The sequence below is a fragment of the Alosa alosa genome, chromosome 21 (genome assembly GCF_017589495.1).
Source record: "Alosa alosa isolate M-15738 ecotype Scorff River chromosome 21, AALO_Geno_1.1, whole genome shotgun sequence".
Classification (NCBI taxonomy): Eukaryota; Metazoa; Chordata; class Actinopteri; order Clupeiformes; family Clupeidae; genus Alosa; species Alosa alosa.
In genome coordinates, this window is record NC_063209.1 from 2,873,569 (window position 1) to 2,891,788 (window position 18,220).

At 44.6% G+C, this 18,220-nt stretch overlaps 1 protein-coding gene across 8 annotated transcripts in view; it reads left to right on the forward strand.

The window, feature by feature from the left end:
- Positions 1-124: 124 nt before the first annotated feature.
- dlg3 (discs, large homolog 3 (Drosophila)) overlaps positions 125-18,220 on the forward strand; it is an 85,979-nt gene continuing 67,883 nt past the window's right edge. For 4 of the 8 annotated variants that reach the window (XR_007192190.1, XM_048231618.1, XM_048231621.1 and 1 more), the window contains exons 1-3: positions 1,053-1,184; positions 9,762-9,847; positions 16,380-16,502. Coding sequence is in view for 4 of the 8 variants with exons in the window: in XM_048231619.1 (XP_048087576.1) it covers positions 823-847; positions 1,053-1,184; positions 9,762-9,847; positions 16,380-16,502 (366 nt within the window). In the remaining 4 variants the exon portion in view is untranslated. Of the gene's footprint in view, positions 371-807; positions 848-1,052; positions 1,185-9,761; positions 9,848-16,379; positions 16,503-18,220 lie in introns of those variants that run through there. The other 4 variants (XM_048231619.1, XM_048231620.1, XM_048231625.1 and 1 more) reach the window with 2 other exon arrangements.

Sequence of the window (18,220 nt, forward strand, 5' to 3'; positions counted from 1 at the left end):
CTGACATGTAGAAGCTTTCCAACTTTGCGGCAATGCAATAGAACCGAGAAGCTCCGGTGGCGCGCGTGCACTTTGACTGGATGCAAGTTCCGTGAATCCCACGTTGTCTCGTGCCAATCACATCGCGCACTGGACGCAAACTACCGCTATTTAATAACTGTCCGAGGGGCAGTGTGCAGTTGATGCTGCTGGTTTATGAAAAGTTTCTGGAACTACCACTAGCCTGACAACAGTGAGTGAAAAGAGAGGAATTATCCTTCGACAGGAAACAATTGGTTTAATGTCATCAGCAAACTATGTTATAGCAATCAGGATTTCGACTGGGTGCAACTGAAGTGATACATTCTATTCGTCATGGTCCACAAATATGGTAAGTAATGACAGTTGCAAGTAGAATTCAAGTCTAGCCTAAACTCTAAACCTTGCTTCGAAATTGGTTTAACCAACGAGCAAGTTTGAATTAAATCACTTCTATAGCCTATGCTTAAAAGTCGCGGTTCGACATAATCATTTCCCGTGAACTAGACTGACGACTGTTTATAACAAGTTATATCAAACGATATGTGTTTTGTTATTTGTCAGTCTAAACATATTCATAAAGTCTGGAAAGCTACGCGCTTTTGATGGTCGTCGTATTTTCAATCATAGACTACCTTAGGCTACGCCTGGGAGACTCCCATGGGAAACAGGAAGTATTTTTCCTTGGATGATTTCTGCCAGGGATTTTGGGGGACTTCTAGGGGCACAGTTTGGTTGTTTGTTTGCTTTTTTTTGCTCAGCTCATCATGTCACACATACGTTACAAGTGTAACCTTCATCTCCATGGAGAGTCTCCATGGTAAACAAAGTAATGTGCAAATTATTGTCCACTTACATTAAGATGTAATAAAAAATATTCTTGTTTTTTTTTGCAGTCCTTGACTGCCTAATGTAAAAAGAGTGCCAAGGTCAACATCTTACCATTAGCTTTAATTATGTTTAAATTGACTAACAGTTGTTAGTTGAGGTAAATGTATGTGTTGACATGTAATTTTGCCTGCCTTGTTCTGCAGACACAGACAGAGCAGTGGGACTACTGTCAGAGTACCAGGCCAATCTCACCCGCCCTGAGGAGCAGACCCTGAAGAACAACGTAGGGAAGGTGTCTGCCATCTTTGGAAGTCAACTCTTTCAAGCTCTGCTGGGTAAGACAGCGAGACGTAGGTCAGATCGAGTCTGTCTAAAATGCCGTCGTTGCTTGCCTCCTGTTTACCCTCTCATCTCAAAGAGAATGAATCGCTTTGTTGTGGCCACCACATTCCCAGCATGACCACAAGGCTCAGTTCAAAATATTGCTTATGGTTACAGTATAGTGCACCGCACCCGCTTGATTTTAATGTCCAGAGGCCTTACCAAAAAGGGCCTTACCAAATAACAGAAGGCTAATCTAAATGTTCTGGGAACAAGGTGGACACATGTGCTTTGGTATACAGCTCCTAAAATGAAGTTTGGCAAAGCTCTCCAGAGTTGACCTGAAATGGGGATTATTGCATCAGAATGGTCTGTCCTGCATATTTCCTTTATTTTCAGCCACCAGTCTGATCTTGTTGTGCACATGAGAAGGTTAATTGATTTTCGCCAGCATCCGTTGCGGGTGTGGACTGCAGGATGTAGGTCAGGTGACATTCATTTGTGTGTGTTAGGTCAGAAGGGGGTTACAGAAATGAACTCTAATAAAAGAGTCTTTCAAACTGACAAAAGATTAAGTCTGTAGCCCTCCCCACAAGTGCATAAACGTTTTGAATGACATTTGATATCACCCTCATTATGTCAGACCATTTTAACATGGTTTCTAGATTGCTTCACCACAGAGTAAAAAACAAAATGCTTATTAGACATTTAAAGCTGACATTGTCATTTGGAGTCTCAAGTTCTGCAACATTCACTTCAGGGAAAATGCCTTTTAGCTATATCAGCAAATCATCATTGAGCACACTCTGTGCCACCGATGGAGCCCCATTTCCCCATATTAGCGCTGTCTCCCAGCCAGCATGCAGAAGTGTGAACGATGAGTTTGCAGAGCAGATGTGTGTAGGACTGGTTGCCAAGTGAGGCCATCCAGGCGGCCCAGTGAAGCCACATTCAGCTGTCAGCATCTTCCCCCTCTATGGTCCCGTGACGCGGAGGCTCCGCACACCCACCGCTGCTGTCCCCAACACTCAGCCCAGGAAACATACTAGTTACATTAACCAATGCTTGAGTGGTACTGTTAATTGCCTTGCCCATGCTTTAATGATACCTGCTCATGGGTCCAATGTTATGGCTTGCGTGGAGCACTAGCAGGGCTTGTTGTGTTGTGTATGGGGGGTGTTGTCATGGTGCTGGGCTGAGGAAAGGGAGATGTACTCCCTGTGTTCATGTCTGAGCACCATCTCACATGATCAAATATGAATGTTTGTATGGAAACTCCGTTATACATAAACAAGGTGGAGTGAGTGGTTGGCATTCATCTTTTTCATTCTCATGTAGAATGCACACACATAAATCAAAATCCTGTGACTTGGTATGCTGAATGTGTCATAATTTTCTCCTTGTTTCTCTTATGTAACAAACATAATGATTCCTTTAAAACATGTAATGAAAGGACATGGCTTGCCTCTTAGTGATGAGAGCAGTGTTTGTCTTATTTGCTTATAGCTGCAAGCACTTGTGTTATCAGTTATAATTGTTCATTTGAGATCAGGCCAACCTGGAGTTGGCTGGGCTCTAGTAAGGGGATCAGGATTCCATTCATTCCAGCAAAGAGGCTGGATTCAGAGGAGGAATGTGCAGGCAGACACAGGGAGGTAGATTCCACAAACAAACGATCCAAAGCCTGTGTGCAGCCCCCTCCTCCCTACCGCCGAGCAAGCCTGTTCCCTCCAGCCCAGCTGGGAGAGTGGACAGGAGACTGCGGCAGAGGACTGCAGCAGGACAGACCCCCGGCTGCTGTGCATGCGCAACATGTGTTTCCAGTCAGAGGCTCTCTCACACACACACACCCCTCTGACTTTAAAGAATGAGTGGGAATAATGATGTCAGCGGTGGCATCACTCCATCCACTCATTTCTGCCTGTGTTATACTGGACCCTTTTTACAGAGCAAAACACAAACGTACTAGTGTAGAAAGTGTGTAGTGTAGTGTAGCGTTGTCTTCCATGAGGTGAAACGTTTCCATTACTGTTGGTGGATGACATTTCTAAGGAGCCCTATAGCCAGAACTAGTGTACTGTGCATAGCCAATATTCCTAGTACTACTAGTGGATTGGATGTACAGCATGTTAAGATGGATTTGTGGGTCATTTGTTGCATGTGTGGGCGGTGCTAGTGTAGTGGCTAAGGAGCAGAGTCGGACGCTTGCAGCTCCAAAAGTTGTGAGTTCGATTCCCAGCGGCCACTGCTGTGGCCTTGATCAAGGCACGTAACCTTAACCAAGCCACTTATTTTGCTCCTGTACTTCATTGATATCTGTAAGTCGCTCTGGATAAAAGTGTCAGCAAAATTCAGTATTCAGTAGCTATATCAGAGGCTGTAAGGGGTGCTCACTTGGGTTGCATGAAAATTGATGGCTTTCATCATAATAACGCAAAGTTTGCCCATCTCCAAGAACATACATTAAAGTATTTGTCCTGTTAATAACTTATAATCTCTACAGAATAAAATAAATATTGTGAACATTTAAACATTGATAATAAAATGTGCATAACATATCATCATTTTTTATATCACAGTTCGGTTTGGTACCCTCTGCCTTACAAACATACACTGCCCCCAGTCTGGTAAAGAAGCTTAACTAGCTCCAAGGCACATAAGTGAATTGAAAAGGCATAACCAAATAAACCCTTCTGCATTCATACCTTAAAGCGTCATTGTAACTGATAAGAATAGTAAAACACCGTGAAACCATGATATTTTCTGAGATGGTCATCACACCATGCAAATCTCATATCCCTGCAACCTTAGTGCTTACAAATGGATGCACGCACAATGGCAGTGTGACAGACTGTCTGTGAAAGTGCCCGCATGTGGGTGTTCAAGGCATGTGTAAGGCCCTGGTGAGAGTGACTGTGTGTTGACCAAGCCCTCTCCCTGTGATGCACTGTGGGACGGCAGGAGGTACAGTCTCTCTTGATTGGGTGTCCGCATGACTGCACAAACTCAAACAAACACCCCCTCCCTTTTACTGCAGACTCATCCCTTTGTCCCCCAACACACAAACATGCAGGGGCACACGCAGGCCCTCCCCAAACGCCCTGTTAGCATGGCCGCAGAAGGCTTAAAAAAGTAGGGAAGGGAGGTGTTGGATTGGTGGGATTAGGCCTGTGTTGCTCCCTGAGACCCCTCTAATTGTGACCCACTTTGCCCCAGTGTTCTCCCCTAATGAGAGCTGCATGGCTTCTCATCATCCCACATTTCAGCAGGGAGAATCTCAACTGAGCTCTCTCTGTGCTGCCGAGAGCAGGGCCCTGGTGAACCCTGCCCTTCACATTCAGAGCCCTGATCTGGTGTGCTGTCACTGCCGTTGTTGTCCTAGGCTGGGCCTCTCGTTCCAGTACTGGCGCCGCGGTAGAAGAGGTTCTGTGCAAGAGATCGCAGAACCGGGGGGAACCGGGGTGTGTTTTTTGGGGACGGGATGAGATTGGGTTTGTGTGTTTTGTGACCCGGCCAAGATTTTGTGTGCTCTGTGGAGGAGAGGCTTGGAAGGATTCTGGTACATTTCTCGGAAAGTTGGAGAGGAAGACAGCACTTTTATGTGGCTTTGAGCTTTCATTCTTTGGTCAAATTTCTGTTGAGTAACAGAAATATGCATGTGTCTTCCTTGGGGGACAGAATGGACAGAAAATGTAGAACCTAATCTAACCGAAGACAAATACATAGGCTTCACAACTTGAAACTTGTGAATTGTATTATGTTTGCTAATACATTTGTATTCATGTATATATACATGTATATATGAAAGCATAGCTTAGCGAGTGATTAGCTGGTGCATCATATTAAGGTCTATTTTCTCTGCCTTTGTGTGGAATGTTCTCGATGATTACAAAACTTAAAGAGTATGACTTATAAAACTCTCATCTTCCTGACACTTGCTTGTAGTTCCACTCCGCTTTTCTGCATTAAAAAGAAACAAAATGTTGGAGTCTGGAGGTATCTGTTGGGCAAGGTATAATTTATGCGTCTTGGCAGCCTGTGGAGGACCCATCTATGAGGCTGTGTAAATCTGCAGAGGCGTTGCTCATCTGACATCTAAATATTTCCGTTCATCATCAACCTGGATGTTGTGTCACGAGGCAGGCAGGCATTGCTGTGAGGACGGGCCTAATCACGGCCTTTAACTTTCAGTGTGTTTTTTCTCTCTCGCGCGCACTTTCTCTCTCTCTCTCTTGCTCTCTCTCTCTCTCGCTTTCTCTCTCTCTCTCTCTTGCTCTCTCTCTCTCTCTCGCTTTCTCTCACTTTCTCTCTCTCTCTCTCTCGCTTTCTCTCTCTCTCTTGCTTCGCACCACCACTTGCACTCTTTCATCTGGCTCTGGCCAGCTGGGCAACTCAGTCGCGTCTGCCCACACAGCGCTCTCCTCCCACTCGCTCCGACGCACACACACACACACACACACGCACGCACACACGCACACACACACACACACACACACACACACACACACACACACACACACACACACACACACACACACGCGCGATGAGTCACGGAGCCCCATTCTTCTGCCACTCATCCCACTGCACCCTGCTGGAACTCTCAAGCTCTGCCCCTCACAACACCCTCCTCTCTCTCTTGCTCTCTCACGCTCTCTCTCTCTCTCTCTCTCTCTTGCTCTCTCACTCTCTCTCTCTCTCTCTCTCTCTCTCTCTTGCTCTCTCTCTCTCTCTCTCTCTCTCTTTTTCATAGACACACTCACATTGTTACAAATTAATCTCTTTCTCTTTCTTTCACACACAGTCTCAACACACACACACACACACACACACACACACACACACACACACACACACACACACACACACACACACACATCCAAAATTGATATGCATTTATAAATGTACATTTTGCTACAAATTGGTGTGGAGAGTAGTGTAGCAGTTCTGGAGCAAAAAAAAACCCCATGAACCACATGTCACATGCATACACCACATAGAACATCCCCATCCCCACACCCCATATCTCTCCCTCTCTCTCTTTCTCCCTCTCTGTTTGAGGGACACACACACACACACACACACCAAGGCCAGGGGCTGGGGTTAATGACCCACAACTTGGTGAGTGGATATGAGAGCAGAAAGAGGAAGAGAGTGCAGGGGGTATGTTGAGAAACAGAGTTGAGCTTTGGCAAAGATGAAGGGAGGTGCTCAGTGGATAGTGGTGTAGAAATGTTTGTGTGTATGTGAGTGTCTTTGTGTTTGTGTGTGTGCCTGTGTGTGTGTCTTTGTGTGTGTGTGTGTCTGTGTGTGTGTGAGTACACTGGCATGGTATCAGAGCTGTCAGAAGAGGCAGAACAGTGTGGCCTAGTGGACAGTGGGAGATGGAGGGTAAAATACCAAATCCAGGCATATGCAAACATTACACACTTTACATTACAGACAGTCCTCACTTGCTGATGTTACTGTACAGAACTCACATCGTACCAACATATATAGTATAAAGGATGTATGTTTATGAATATTTTAATATACTGTACTGGTCAATTGTAAGATACCCAGTATCTCAGGCGACCCCATTTGAATTCCAGGCGACCCCACATGGGGTCCCGACCCCAAGGTTGGGAAACGATGTGATACACATTTGCTGACCTTTTGAGTCTGGCCTAAAATATAGTATTTACTACAAACTATCTCTTACCAAAAATATACTTGTACTTGTAGCCAGGGACTGATTGACAGGCTGCATGGCAGATTCTAATATTGCCACTGTGTTGGGGTTAAAACTGGGTTGGGCTGACTACTTAAATTCTTATGTTTTGGAATCCAATATAACATTTGGAAGAACATTTTGATTTATAAAGAAAACATGTTCTTTATTCAGATTAGGTGTAGTCTACTGGTAGTGTTTACTGTATGTTAAAGAACTTTAAGACTACTGAAAGGACTGTTAAAAGTGCTTCAAGTATAAAAATAATACATGAATGGAAACCTAGTAGTATACTTTAAAAATAGGATGTGAAGTCCATGTAAAGAAAACATACTTAGTATACTTGCAGTCTAAAAACTATTAAACTTATAGTTTACTGAGGATATACTTTAAGTATATATAACTATCATGACCTAAAAAGTGGACTAGAATTATATATCTGCAGTAGATGGCAGTGGTTTAGGAGGTTGAGAAGTCGTCCAGGAACCGGAAGGTTACAGGTTTAAGCCTAACTCCTCCTGACAAGACACTCAACCCCAAAAGTGCTCCCGATATGCAGGTTGGCGCCTTGCATGACAGCCTCCGCCATCTGTGTGTGAGTGTGTGTGTCAATAGGTGTATGTGAGGCATGACATTGTAAAGTCTTTGGATTGTTTGGAGGAGTGGAAAAGCGCTATATAAACGCAGTCCATGTACCATTAGTAAACTAACAGTACTTTTACACCTCAAAAATACTTTATATAATTCTCAGTACAGTTGCAGTACAAAATAAAGTATACTTATGAGTTTACCATTTTAAACTAAAAAGTGGGCCAATTTAGCCTGAAGAAGTATTAAAATAGTAAAAAAAATAGTAAAAAAGTGTACCACAAGTACATTTATAGTAGTAAACTTACTACATAAACTTGTGAATAATACTTCAACTGCACTTAAGTATACTTAATAAAATTAACTTTAAGTATAGTTTTTTTGGGTAAGGTATTAGGTATACATTCTTGAAGAATCCATATTGTAAATGCACAACACAAATGTGCTAGAGGTTAGGGGGGTCACTCCAAGGCCAGATCTCCCTACCTCACACCCAGACACCTAAACAACAAGCTGCCCTCTAACTCAAACAGAGAGGTCACATCAAAGATTGTTAAGGCAGAGCAAGATATTTCATCAGGAGCCACTTCCGGGAACCCAGATCGCACGAGGGGGGGGGGTCATAATCCCCATTTATGCAGAGCAAAGGCAGCGACTGCTCCATTGAAGTCTATGGGCATAGCTCAGAATTTTACCACATATGCTAAGGTCTTGGTTCTATAGAGTTATGAATGTGAATTTCGGGCACGTTTTCATGATCCTCAAACCCTTCTGAACATTTCAGGTACATTTTTAGCATTTTTGAGCATTCCAGTCTGGAGAAAATCGACTTTATATCAGGTGTGCGCCGGTTATTTATGTCGCTGCTGTTGGCTGGTTGCAACGTACGCTCATCAATACGTCATTGACACGCCTCTTTATGCAGACAGGATTCGATCCCCATTACGCGCCCATAGACATGAACTACGATGAAGTATCTTGCTCCACCTTAACAATCTTTGGTCACATTACCATGACATGTCAGAGGCTATAGCTTCTGTCAACACAACAGTGCAGGTTCCTTCAATTGGTTAGGGATGTTGCTAATTAGCTGAGTTTCAGAATCAGCTACTGTGGAAAGTCAAGCCCATGGCTTTTGCAGCCACCTATGTCGGTCAGAGCTGTGCTAAATCGATCCCGGCCAGTAGGAATGGCTGAAGTGCCCTTGAGCAAGGCACCTAACCCCTCACTGCACCCTGAGCGCCGCTGTAGCAAGGCAGCTCACTGCTCCGAGTTAGTGTGTGCTTCACCTCACTGTGTGTTCACTGTGTGCTCTGTGTGTTCACTAATTCACGAATGGGATAAATGCAGAGACCAAATTCCTTGGATACGCAAGTATACTTGGCCTAGAAACCTGATTTACATTTTTTTACATTTGAAGTGTTTACTTTGGTCATTATGCTGAATCAGAAGGCTCCTAGCATGAACTAGACCAACTCTCTCATTCTGACCCTGTTTCTAACTGTCCTACTGATCCAATTCACTTTTTCTCTGGCATAGTGAAAGGTATTTTTCCACACCAGGAGAAAAAACCCAAATACAGTGCAGTCCAGTGTCTCCAAAGCTCTGTGTTAAAATGTGTAACTGCATGGTCTCACGTTTGAATAACATACGTGTCAGTTGGTTTGGCATAATTGTGTAGCCTGCATAATAATTACAACCTGGACACTCAATGTTCCTGTCAGGCAGCTGGTCCTTGTAAGTTGCCCTTGATAGGATATCATCAATATGTCATGTCTCATGTCAGCAGCCACTGTATGTGAGGGGGGTGGGTGGGTGGTGGGGGGCACCACAGGCCCCTGGCCCTGTAAACCCAGTATGGGCAGGCATGCTGGAAGGGCAGGCAGCTGATATTTATAGAAGCACACAATGGTTGGATTAAAGTGCAGGTTTGGCCAGTAAGCTAACTTTGTTATTGACCTTGTGTGTTGACGAGCTGTGTGCACTCATCTGATTCGGCCAAGCAGGTCGTTTTTATACGCTGAAGAGCAATGAAGCAATGCCACAGTGTGACTGCCTGCTCATGAATCACAGTTAGCGTGTTGCTGGAAATACCACCAAATCTGTTTAGACAAACCAAACATTGTGATGAATGATTTTCTCTGGAGTGATGTGGAGATTTCAAAGCGGAATGAGTTGATGTGTACCCACACACTTCACTGAAAATATCTTGATGATGACTGAGTTCTCTTTTTAGGTATGAGGAAAACAGTTGTCCTTGACACCCCTGTTTTTTCCACTGTTTCCTCACCTGCAGATATCCAGGAATGCTATGAGGTGACCCTGCAGCTTAACGCCACAGAGAACGGCCCAAAGGAGAATGGAGCAGAGGAGGCGGAGGAGGTAGGAAGTCGTCAGGGGGAACAGCCTGTGGAATGTCATAACCACATGTGTTCAGTTGACATTGACTGTGGGTCGAGGGACCCTTCATTCACTTAAACTGGTACATTTAAATTCTTATCCAGTCTTTACGGAAGTATAGCAAACACATCTTTCTTGTAAACAAAGGTTTTAAATGCAGCTGTCGACTCAATTCCAAAGAAAATACACGTCCATGTCGTATAACACTGACACCATCAGCGCAGCCATTGGTTGTGTTGTACAGCGCTGCTAGCTGTACTCCTCTGTCTGTCATCATATAAAGCCCGCCCCATGCCAGGTAAGCGGTGGTGATTGGTTCCTGGGTTTTTGGTGATTCTGTAATCTACTTCAATGGGACGGTCACCAGACTTGTTTGTCTGGGTTCACCCAGGCAAGGAATGTCATGCATAGAAACATAGAAAGGACCTCTTAGAATACTAAATATTTCTACCTCTTGTCTTGATGATAAAAGATGAAATTTGTCAACGTTGAAGTGCTGTGTTCAAAAGTGACCCACCTGCCGTTTTACTGACTCCTTTTATTGTTCCCACTGTAAGGGCTATTAAGCTGGAGAATATTAATGAGGGGAGCAGCGGTCAGGAGGGGCGGGTGAGCGAGTGAAGGTTACCAAGGGGCTGGGGCTGGGGCTGGCTACAGAGAGAGTCCGAGTGAACAGAGAGGACGAGCTGGGCAGACCCTCCTCAGCATGAGTCATTTCTGGGAAGACCGCTGCAGCGGTGACACCATGTGCTTGCCAGTAGGCTTCATGACGATTCAGCGCAGACCTTTCATTACAAGAGCCTGCAGTCACATGGCTGCTCCAAATATTTATAGCCGAAGCAGTGAAAATAGCCACATCCCATAGCCTTTGGGTGGGAAAGGGAGGCCGCAAGTGGGTGAGGAATGTATACAGCCATGCCTCCATTGTACAGGTTGGTCAGGTTGTGCTGCACATAAATTGTGCCCCATTCATGCGGTTGCAATGGGAACCATAGTCATTGATCTTTTAATGGTCCCCAAATGGGATATTTCATCACCTGCATGATTTAGTGCCGTCTCATAACTTCTTCCCTCTGACGCTAAGCCAGTATTGTAATAAAATTGATCCTTGGCCCGTTAAGAGAAAACACTTTGGCCTGCTTTTTGCATTTGGATTAGAGAGAAGTTCTCTGGGACTTGTGAGAGAGAGAGAGAGAGAGAGAGAGAGAGAGAGAGAGAGAGAGAGAGAGAGAGAGAGAGAGAGAGAGAGAGAGAGAGAGAGAGAGAGAGAGAGAGAGAGAGAGAGAGAGAGAGAGTACATGGCTGTCTTGTACAGGACAAAGCATTGTGGAATAGCAAACAGACAAGTTTCATAGACATTTAATTTATTTTAGCTGTCACAATTGATGGAGTTTCCCCACCAACTCATGATTTAAAACTTTACCAATGCAATCCAGTCATGCCAATTTGTTTTGTAGAATTGCTCATTCTGATGTGTCAGAATGTTTTCATTGTGGCTGGAGTGAATGACAGTTGAGCTGACACGGTACTACTCATACATACAGAGTAAGTGCATTAAAGAAGCCTGTTCACACAATCGACATGGCGTGATGGCCTGTGGCGCTCCCAAGGTTAAGGGTTCCTAGAAAGCACCAGTACTAGTAAAATATTTGACTTCAGTTATGCCGTTTGTAATGCACTAGGGCTGTCATGATTAAAAAGAATACTAATTAATTGCACAATTTTATTGTGATTAATCATGATGCATTTCTTTCTGGGAATGAAGCCTTTAATAATGGATATTTAAATGTAAAATCAGGGAGTTAATATAGACTCAACACCAATTCAATGCTATTTTCTAATAGCATGTTTTTAACTCTAAGTCGAGTCTGAACAGAGATTCCCTCACCAAAATCTTTTTGCCTTTATTTTATGGGACAGTGAGAGACCTACAGGAAGTGAGTGGGAGGGAGAGATGTGGTGGGATTCGGATTTGACCCGGGTCAGACTCAAACCCGGGTCCCTGTGGGCACTTGGACAAGAATATGGTACAGGCGCTATTAGCCAGTAGCGCCACTACACCCTCATATCTTTGCCAGATTTTAAGCGTTATGCAGCATCCTTCCACTCGCATGTCAATGTAGCAATGGATGCTATGTTTCATAATGACATCATGCACTTCACCATACTGTAGAGATGAGCTTAGTACAGCCTCTGAAAGACAATGAGGCAAAATCACAGTTGACATGTGATTATTTATGTTAATAATTTCAAACACAGTATTTAAAAAAAAATAAATATACAATTATTAAACAAGCACTACACAGCACTGCAATGTACTGTACAACCTGATTTACAAAAAAATTAAACAACAGAAAAGAGAGAATCCAGAGAAATCTTTTTGGCTAAAATTCCATATTGGATGGCCGTGATCTTTAGGGCCGTTTATCAGACATCTAGTTGTGGCTCTCGTACATGATAGTTCTGTGAATAGAATAAATTAGGTCAACACAAGAATTCTGCTAAAGTTTAACTAAGCTCTGTGTCAGGTGTATTGCCATCAAAATAAACTGGAGGATGTTACACAAACTCTATATCTACTAAAACCTCCCTCACTGAACAGTGGTTCATATCCACAGGGAGTCATATCTTTGGAGGAATATGCTGTGGTCCCTGTGCTAATGAGTAACCTGATGGGGCTCTCTAAGCAGCCAGCAGGAGTCACTCTTTCTGTGATAGGGCCACTATCAACAGGGACATTTTCCACTGCACCACAGAACAGTTAATCATTACCAGCTCAGCTGTTTCGGTGTCATTTTAACTTTAACATGGGCCTCATGTCAGGGAGATATTACAAGCTAGTGCAATTACAAGTGAGCGATATTAAACTTTAAACATTCATATCTAAAGAGTTGATTATGCATCAGCCTGCTCCCTGTGTGGATCCACATCACAAGGTAAATATTTAGAAGTGATATGTGAACACCATGTATTTAGTTTACTCAGCTGATTGCACAAACATATTATGTTTAATTTTAAAAGAAGAGTCTGTGATGAATTTGAAACAGAGCGGACCACAGAGAATGACCTTTTAGTGATGGTGACAGCAAAACACTAATATTACTCACATTAGTTTTCCTAATTGTTCTCACTGTCAACTCTGCTCTTTGGTGCAGCAATGTAGGGCTGCTCTGTACATCTGTATTAGCCAGGATATCCAGCTGGAAACAGTATGCCCATATAGATACCACACATCCCCCTCTCCTCCCAGTGAGCCACAGCTTAGTGTACCCATGGGCATTAATAAGGCTGTGCTGCGATTGCTGTACCACTGAGGTGGAGTGGTGTGTGTGTGTGTGTGAGAGTGTGTGTGTGTGTGTGTGTGTGTGTGAGAGTGTGTGTGAGTGTGTGTGTGTGTGTGTGTGTGTGTGTGTGAGTGTGAGTGTGAGTGTGTGTGTGAGTGTGTGTGAGTGTGAGTGTGAGTGTGTGAGTGTGTGTGTGTGTGTGTGTGTGTGTGTGTGAGCTGGCTGGGGAGAGAGGAGTGGGCTGAGAGGCTGTGGGGTGTGCATCCATGGAGGCAGCCGCAGCGGCAGAGTGGACACCCAGGGAAGCGCTCATTAGTATTCTCCACACGCCAACACCTGAGTGGAGGCTAGGAATGAAATCAAATGAGTCTGCAAATTCAATGATTTGGTGCAGAGAGGCTGGAGAGACCAGGAGAGAGAGAAAAAGCAGCCGTAATGTGTGAATTAAGGAAGCACTCTTTGGTCAAAAATAAAGAAACAAATTAAAGAGAGCAGAGAAGTCGTTTTGGAGGGGTGAAGAACATGACTGTAAGCTAATATTACATTTAGCATGTCAAGATACACTCTCTGGCACGTAAATAATATCTGGAGCATGTAAAAGCAGTACACATGGTTTGTTTTGTCACGTCGCCAGACAGGTTCTGAATGTTTTCATACCATAAGGGGAGGATCTTCCTTTTGTTTCTTAGTGTCTCAGATGGATGTGGTGGTTGAGAGTCAAGCTGCAGAGGGGAGTGCAGTGTGTGTGGGCAGTGCGAGACTCTCTCCAGCTGTGACAGGTGAATGTGCTATCAGATAGAGCGCCCTGATATGCAGCTGCCTCTTTGCATCCTAATAGATTGGCGAAAGTTGAAAAATGGCGCCGGGTAAAAAGATCCGTTTTCAAAATGATATGGTGAAGGATCTGTGAGGCCTGACATGGTGCATCAGCAGCTTTCAGTTCAGAGGAGAAGAAAGATACAGTCAGCTCGATCCCTTACTGTTCCCTGTACTACAGTCAGCACAATCCCTTACTGTTCCCTGTACTACAGTACAGTCAGCTCGATCCCTTACTGTTCCCTGTACTACAGTACAGTCAGCACGATCCCTTACTGTTCCCTGTACTACAGTACAGTCAGCTCGATCCCTTACTGTTCCCTGTCCTCCGGGAACCTGAGGCAAAAGACTAGGGAAGATGAGTGGAGAGAGGGGTGAAGGAAGAGCTATGCGTGCGCAGAGGTAAAGCAATGACAAGTGGAATTGAACAGGAGGTTTTCTGTCCCATCAGAATGATCTGCACATTCCATAACAATTGGGCTTTAACAGTAGTTGAGCTGCATATGGTATTTGATGAGAGAGATACTGTTTTATTATGAAGGAAATTGGACAGTTCTGACAGCCTTGGTGATGATGTTGTCACTGTTTGTTTGCATTTGTCACAATGTAGACCTACCTGTAGTGTCACAGGTAGGTAGAGAAGGTGTGGCCAAGGCATGTGTTGCCCACATGGGTTTATTTTTGTGTATATATATACACACATCTAGACGCAAATGGCCCACACACAGCAATACAGCTTTGGGGTCTATGGTGACTAAAGCGACCAAAGAAGATCGTTTTTAAACAAAGTGGAACACTGCTCCGGTCATGGCCTTCTCCCGAGGCTGCCCTCTGCTGCCCGTGAGGTGCCTGTGCAGCGCTGGCTGTGCCAACCAGATAAGCGGAGCCCAGGTAGGCGCGACGCTGCCCACACCCGCACACACGCCTCGTCGTCCCCTCTATGCAGAGGCTGCATCTGCTCCTTTCAAACGTCAGCTCGCTGAAGTAGTCTGTCTCGGCGTTGCCCTTTTCCCCTCTCTGTCAGCGTTGGTGATGTTTTTGTGCCGTAGATCCAAGTGATGGAACTGTCCAGTCTAGTTTTCGTCCGCATTGCTTGTTTTCTCTCTCCATTTTAAAGGGCTGCCTGTTTGCACAACAAACAGCAATGAGTCAGTGCTCAGCAGAGCTCGCAGGAATATACGGCTGAGATGGACTCACTGTGGCTACCCATGTGTTTGCAGAGCTGGAGACAGCAGTGAATCCAAAATAAGGAAAATAAGCATGTTTGACTCAGTTGGGGCATGGAGCTATGCTGCTGTCACATGCGTGGTTTTAAACAGGGCATATGGCATACAGTACACAGGGCCTTTGCTGTATTTGCAGTCCCTTGTGGACTTGATGACTCTGATGTTGTAAGTGCATGTGTTGTCATCAGTATAATGTTCTGTCCAGTATGCAGAATACTCAATAATTGTATTGTAAAAATTGTATGACTTATTTGAGTAGCCGTTGAGTCCACCTGTGATTGTCTTGAGTTGTGTTGGATTTCTGGGAGATATCTTGCCACGCAGCCATTTAGGTAACACCTCCAGGAAAAACGGCTTATCTAAAAAAATCTAACCAAGTGTTATTAATCTTATATCAAGATCAAAACATTTAGTTGGTATTGTTTTTAGTGTAAAGAGACTTACCTAGCGCTTTCTCATAAAATCATGTCTGGAAATCGAGTTTGAAAACAAGCAAAAGGCTGCCAGTGCTTAAAGCAATTTGCCTTAAAAACAAGAAAAGTTTGCTGTCAGTGCGTTGAGCAAATCTGTCTTGATAAGACTCCTTAAAATAAGTCAAACTCTTATTAACTTAGTCAAAATGTTATTTCGAGAGACTGCTAGTTAAGTCTTTTCATACTAAAAACAATACCAAATAGATTTTTTGATCTCAATATAAGATTAATAACACTTGGTTAGATTTAATGTTTTGCAGTAAATGCATGTGTGGAAATCTAACATGTATTGCTCAAAAAAACATATAATTTGATTGGATTGTTTTGCTGATTTAGCAAGCACCACATTTCACAGTGTGCCTATTTCTGTGGTGCAAATGCACCAAATGTTCAAGTCATGTCAGTTATGCTTTGGCCAGTGATATAAATGGCTCGTTTTTTCTTCTGCTCAAGACTTCCAGACTCAGATGTTTTAGCATTACGGTCATCACCCTTCAGTCTCCTCCACCAACGTAGGCATGGAGGCATCATACTTGACTAATGCTACAGCGATTGGTCTGACACATATTGAACCTTTCAAGACCTGGATTATTATCTGGTGTATAATGTACATATTTGAAAGACATTTCCTGTTGAAATTGAAACTCTTTTAAGCAACTATTTTTTTCTATAATTCATGATTGGTGTATTTGTCTGCTCTCTTTGTCTTGTGCAGAACTCGACTGAGGAAGAGGAAGAGGAGGGTGTGTCCCGTGTGCGAGTGACCAGCAGGAGGAGCCCTCAGAAGGTGGAGAGAGTGTGTGGCCTGGTCAGCCGCTCCCACATCGACACGCCCAAGGTTGGTGGAGACGCCCACAATTGGGCTGTGGGGGGTCATAAAGAGGCCACAGAAGAGAAAGAGAGAGAGAGAGAGAGAGAGAGAGAGAGAGAGAGAGAGAGAGAGAGAGAGAGAGAGAGAGAGAGAGAGAGAGAGAGAGAGAGAGAGAGAGAGAGAGAGAGAGATGGGGTTCAATGTTTTGGTTCATCTCTCATTCATTACAGCCTACTCACTCGAGCATCACAAGGGCTGCTGTTAATGCACTTTGACATTTGTTATTTTTCATTAGGCACCGTGACCTTTGAAATATTCTCTGGGACTGCGTGACATCCGGAGCATGGTAGAACAATGGCAGATTTATGGAATTTTGTGTTTTGCTCTCATAGACGGCATGGGAAGCCTCATGTTTCACATTGACAGGACATATTTGTGCAGCAAAGCTGATAAATTAAGTACAGCTATTTTGGGTTGGGAAAAATCACAAGCATTCCGCCATCCTTTATCTATTTAGCACTATTTTCCCCCTGTGGGTTTCAGATGTCAAGGTGTTTATGTGTGTTTAAGAACACATCCCCTACATGTGTAATTGGATGTTACATTGGTGCTTTTGTGCTGCCCCCGTGCTATATGGGGCATTAATTCTCTCTGTAAATCACCCTCAGAGGCTGATGGCATTTGTGCAGTAAGCAGCGCAGCACAGCGTGCACCTTATCCTCCATGCAAATGCTGCAAACACAGGCGTGTTGTGGGGACGGAGGAGGCTGGCAGTGGCACTAATGCTCCCACACTGGCCTGCACCTGAGGGCGCCAGGAGAGGGGCAGGTTGGGCCATCTGATAACAGAGCGCGCTCACATGCCCTCCCAATCAGAGCGCAGCGCAGCCAGCCAGCCAGCGGCACATGGCAGCACGGTGCCTGCAGGCGCTGGCTTTTCAGCTGAGCCGAGAACTAGTGCATGAGGCGGGGGCGTGTAGAGCGAGGGAGGGAGGGATGGAGAGAGAGGAGGAGGGAGGTAGGGAGGGAGGGGTGTGGGGGAGAGAGAGAATGTGAGAGAGGGAGAGAGAGACAGAGAGGTGAAGCAAGAATAGAGGGAGAGGGCTATGGCTCTAGGCTTGCAGAGGCTAACTGTTTGTATGACTGTGCCATTTTCTCAGGCGTGCTCTTGTGCTCTGAAGAAACCCCAGTTTCAATGGGAGTGTTATGGATATCAAATATAGCATGGTGTTGCGCCTGGATGCTATCACAGGAGGGAAATGTGCATGTGTGTTTGTGTGTGTGCAGAGGGGAATGAGAGAGAGAGAGAGAGAGAGAGAATGGAGAGGTGGCAGAGAGGCGAGGGCCGGTGCAGTACACACGCAGTCAGAGCTGGAACGGACACCCAGAGCTCAGCCTTTCTGTGGGTTGCCATGGAAACCTCATTCCTCCCCCTGCCTGCATCCCCACAGACCGACTCACTCCCTCTCCCTCTCTTGCGCGTGCACGTTCCCTCCCTCCCTCCCTCCCTCCCTCTGTCTCTGCTTTTCGTCTCTTTTGCGTCTATCTCGTTCCCCTGCTCTCTCATATCTATCTGTTCTCTACAGCTACATGCACTGAGACTAGACCCTGAAGAACATCTGTAGTATATGGATATCATGTGTGTTTATGCATCTGTATATGTGTATATGTGTACATGAATATGTGTATGTACTGTATGTCAAACATAGTGTAGCACACTGGCTGTTCATTCTAGAGACAATGCAA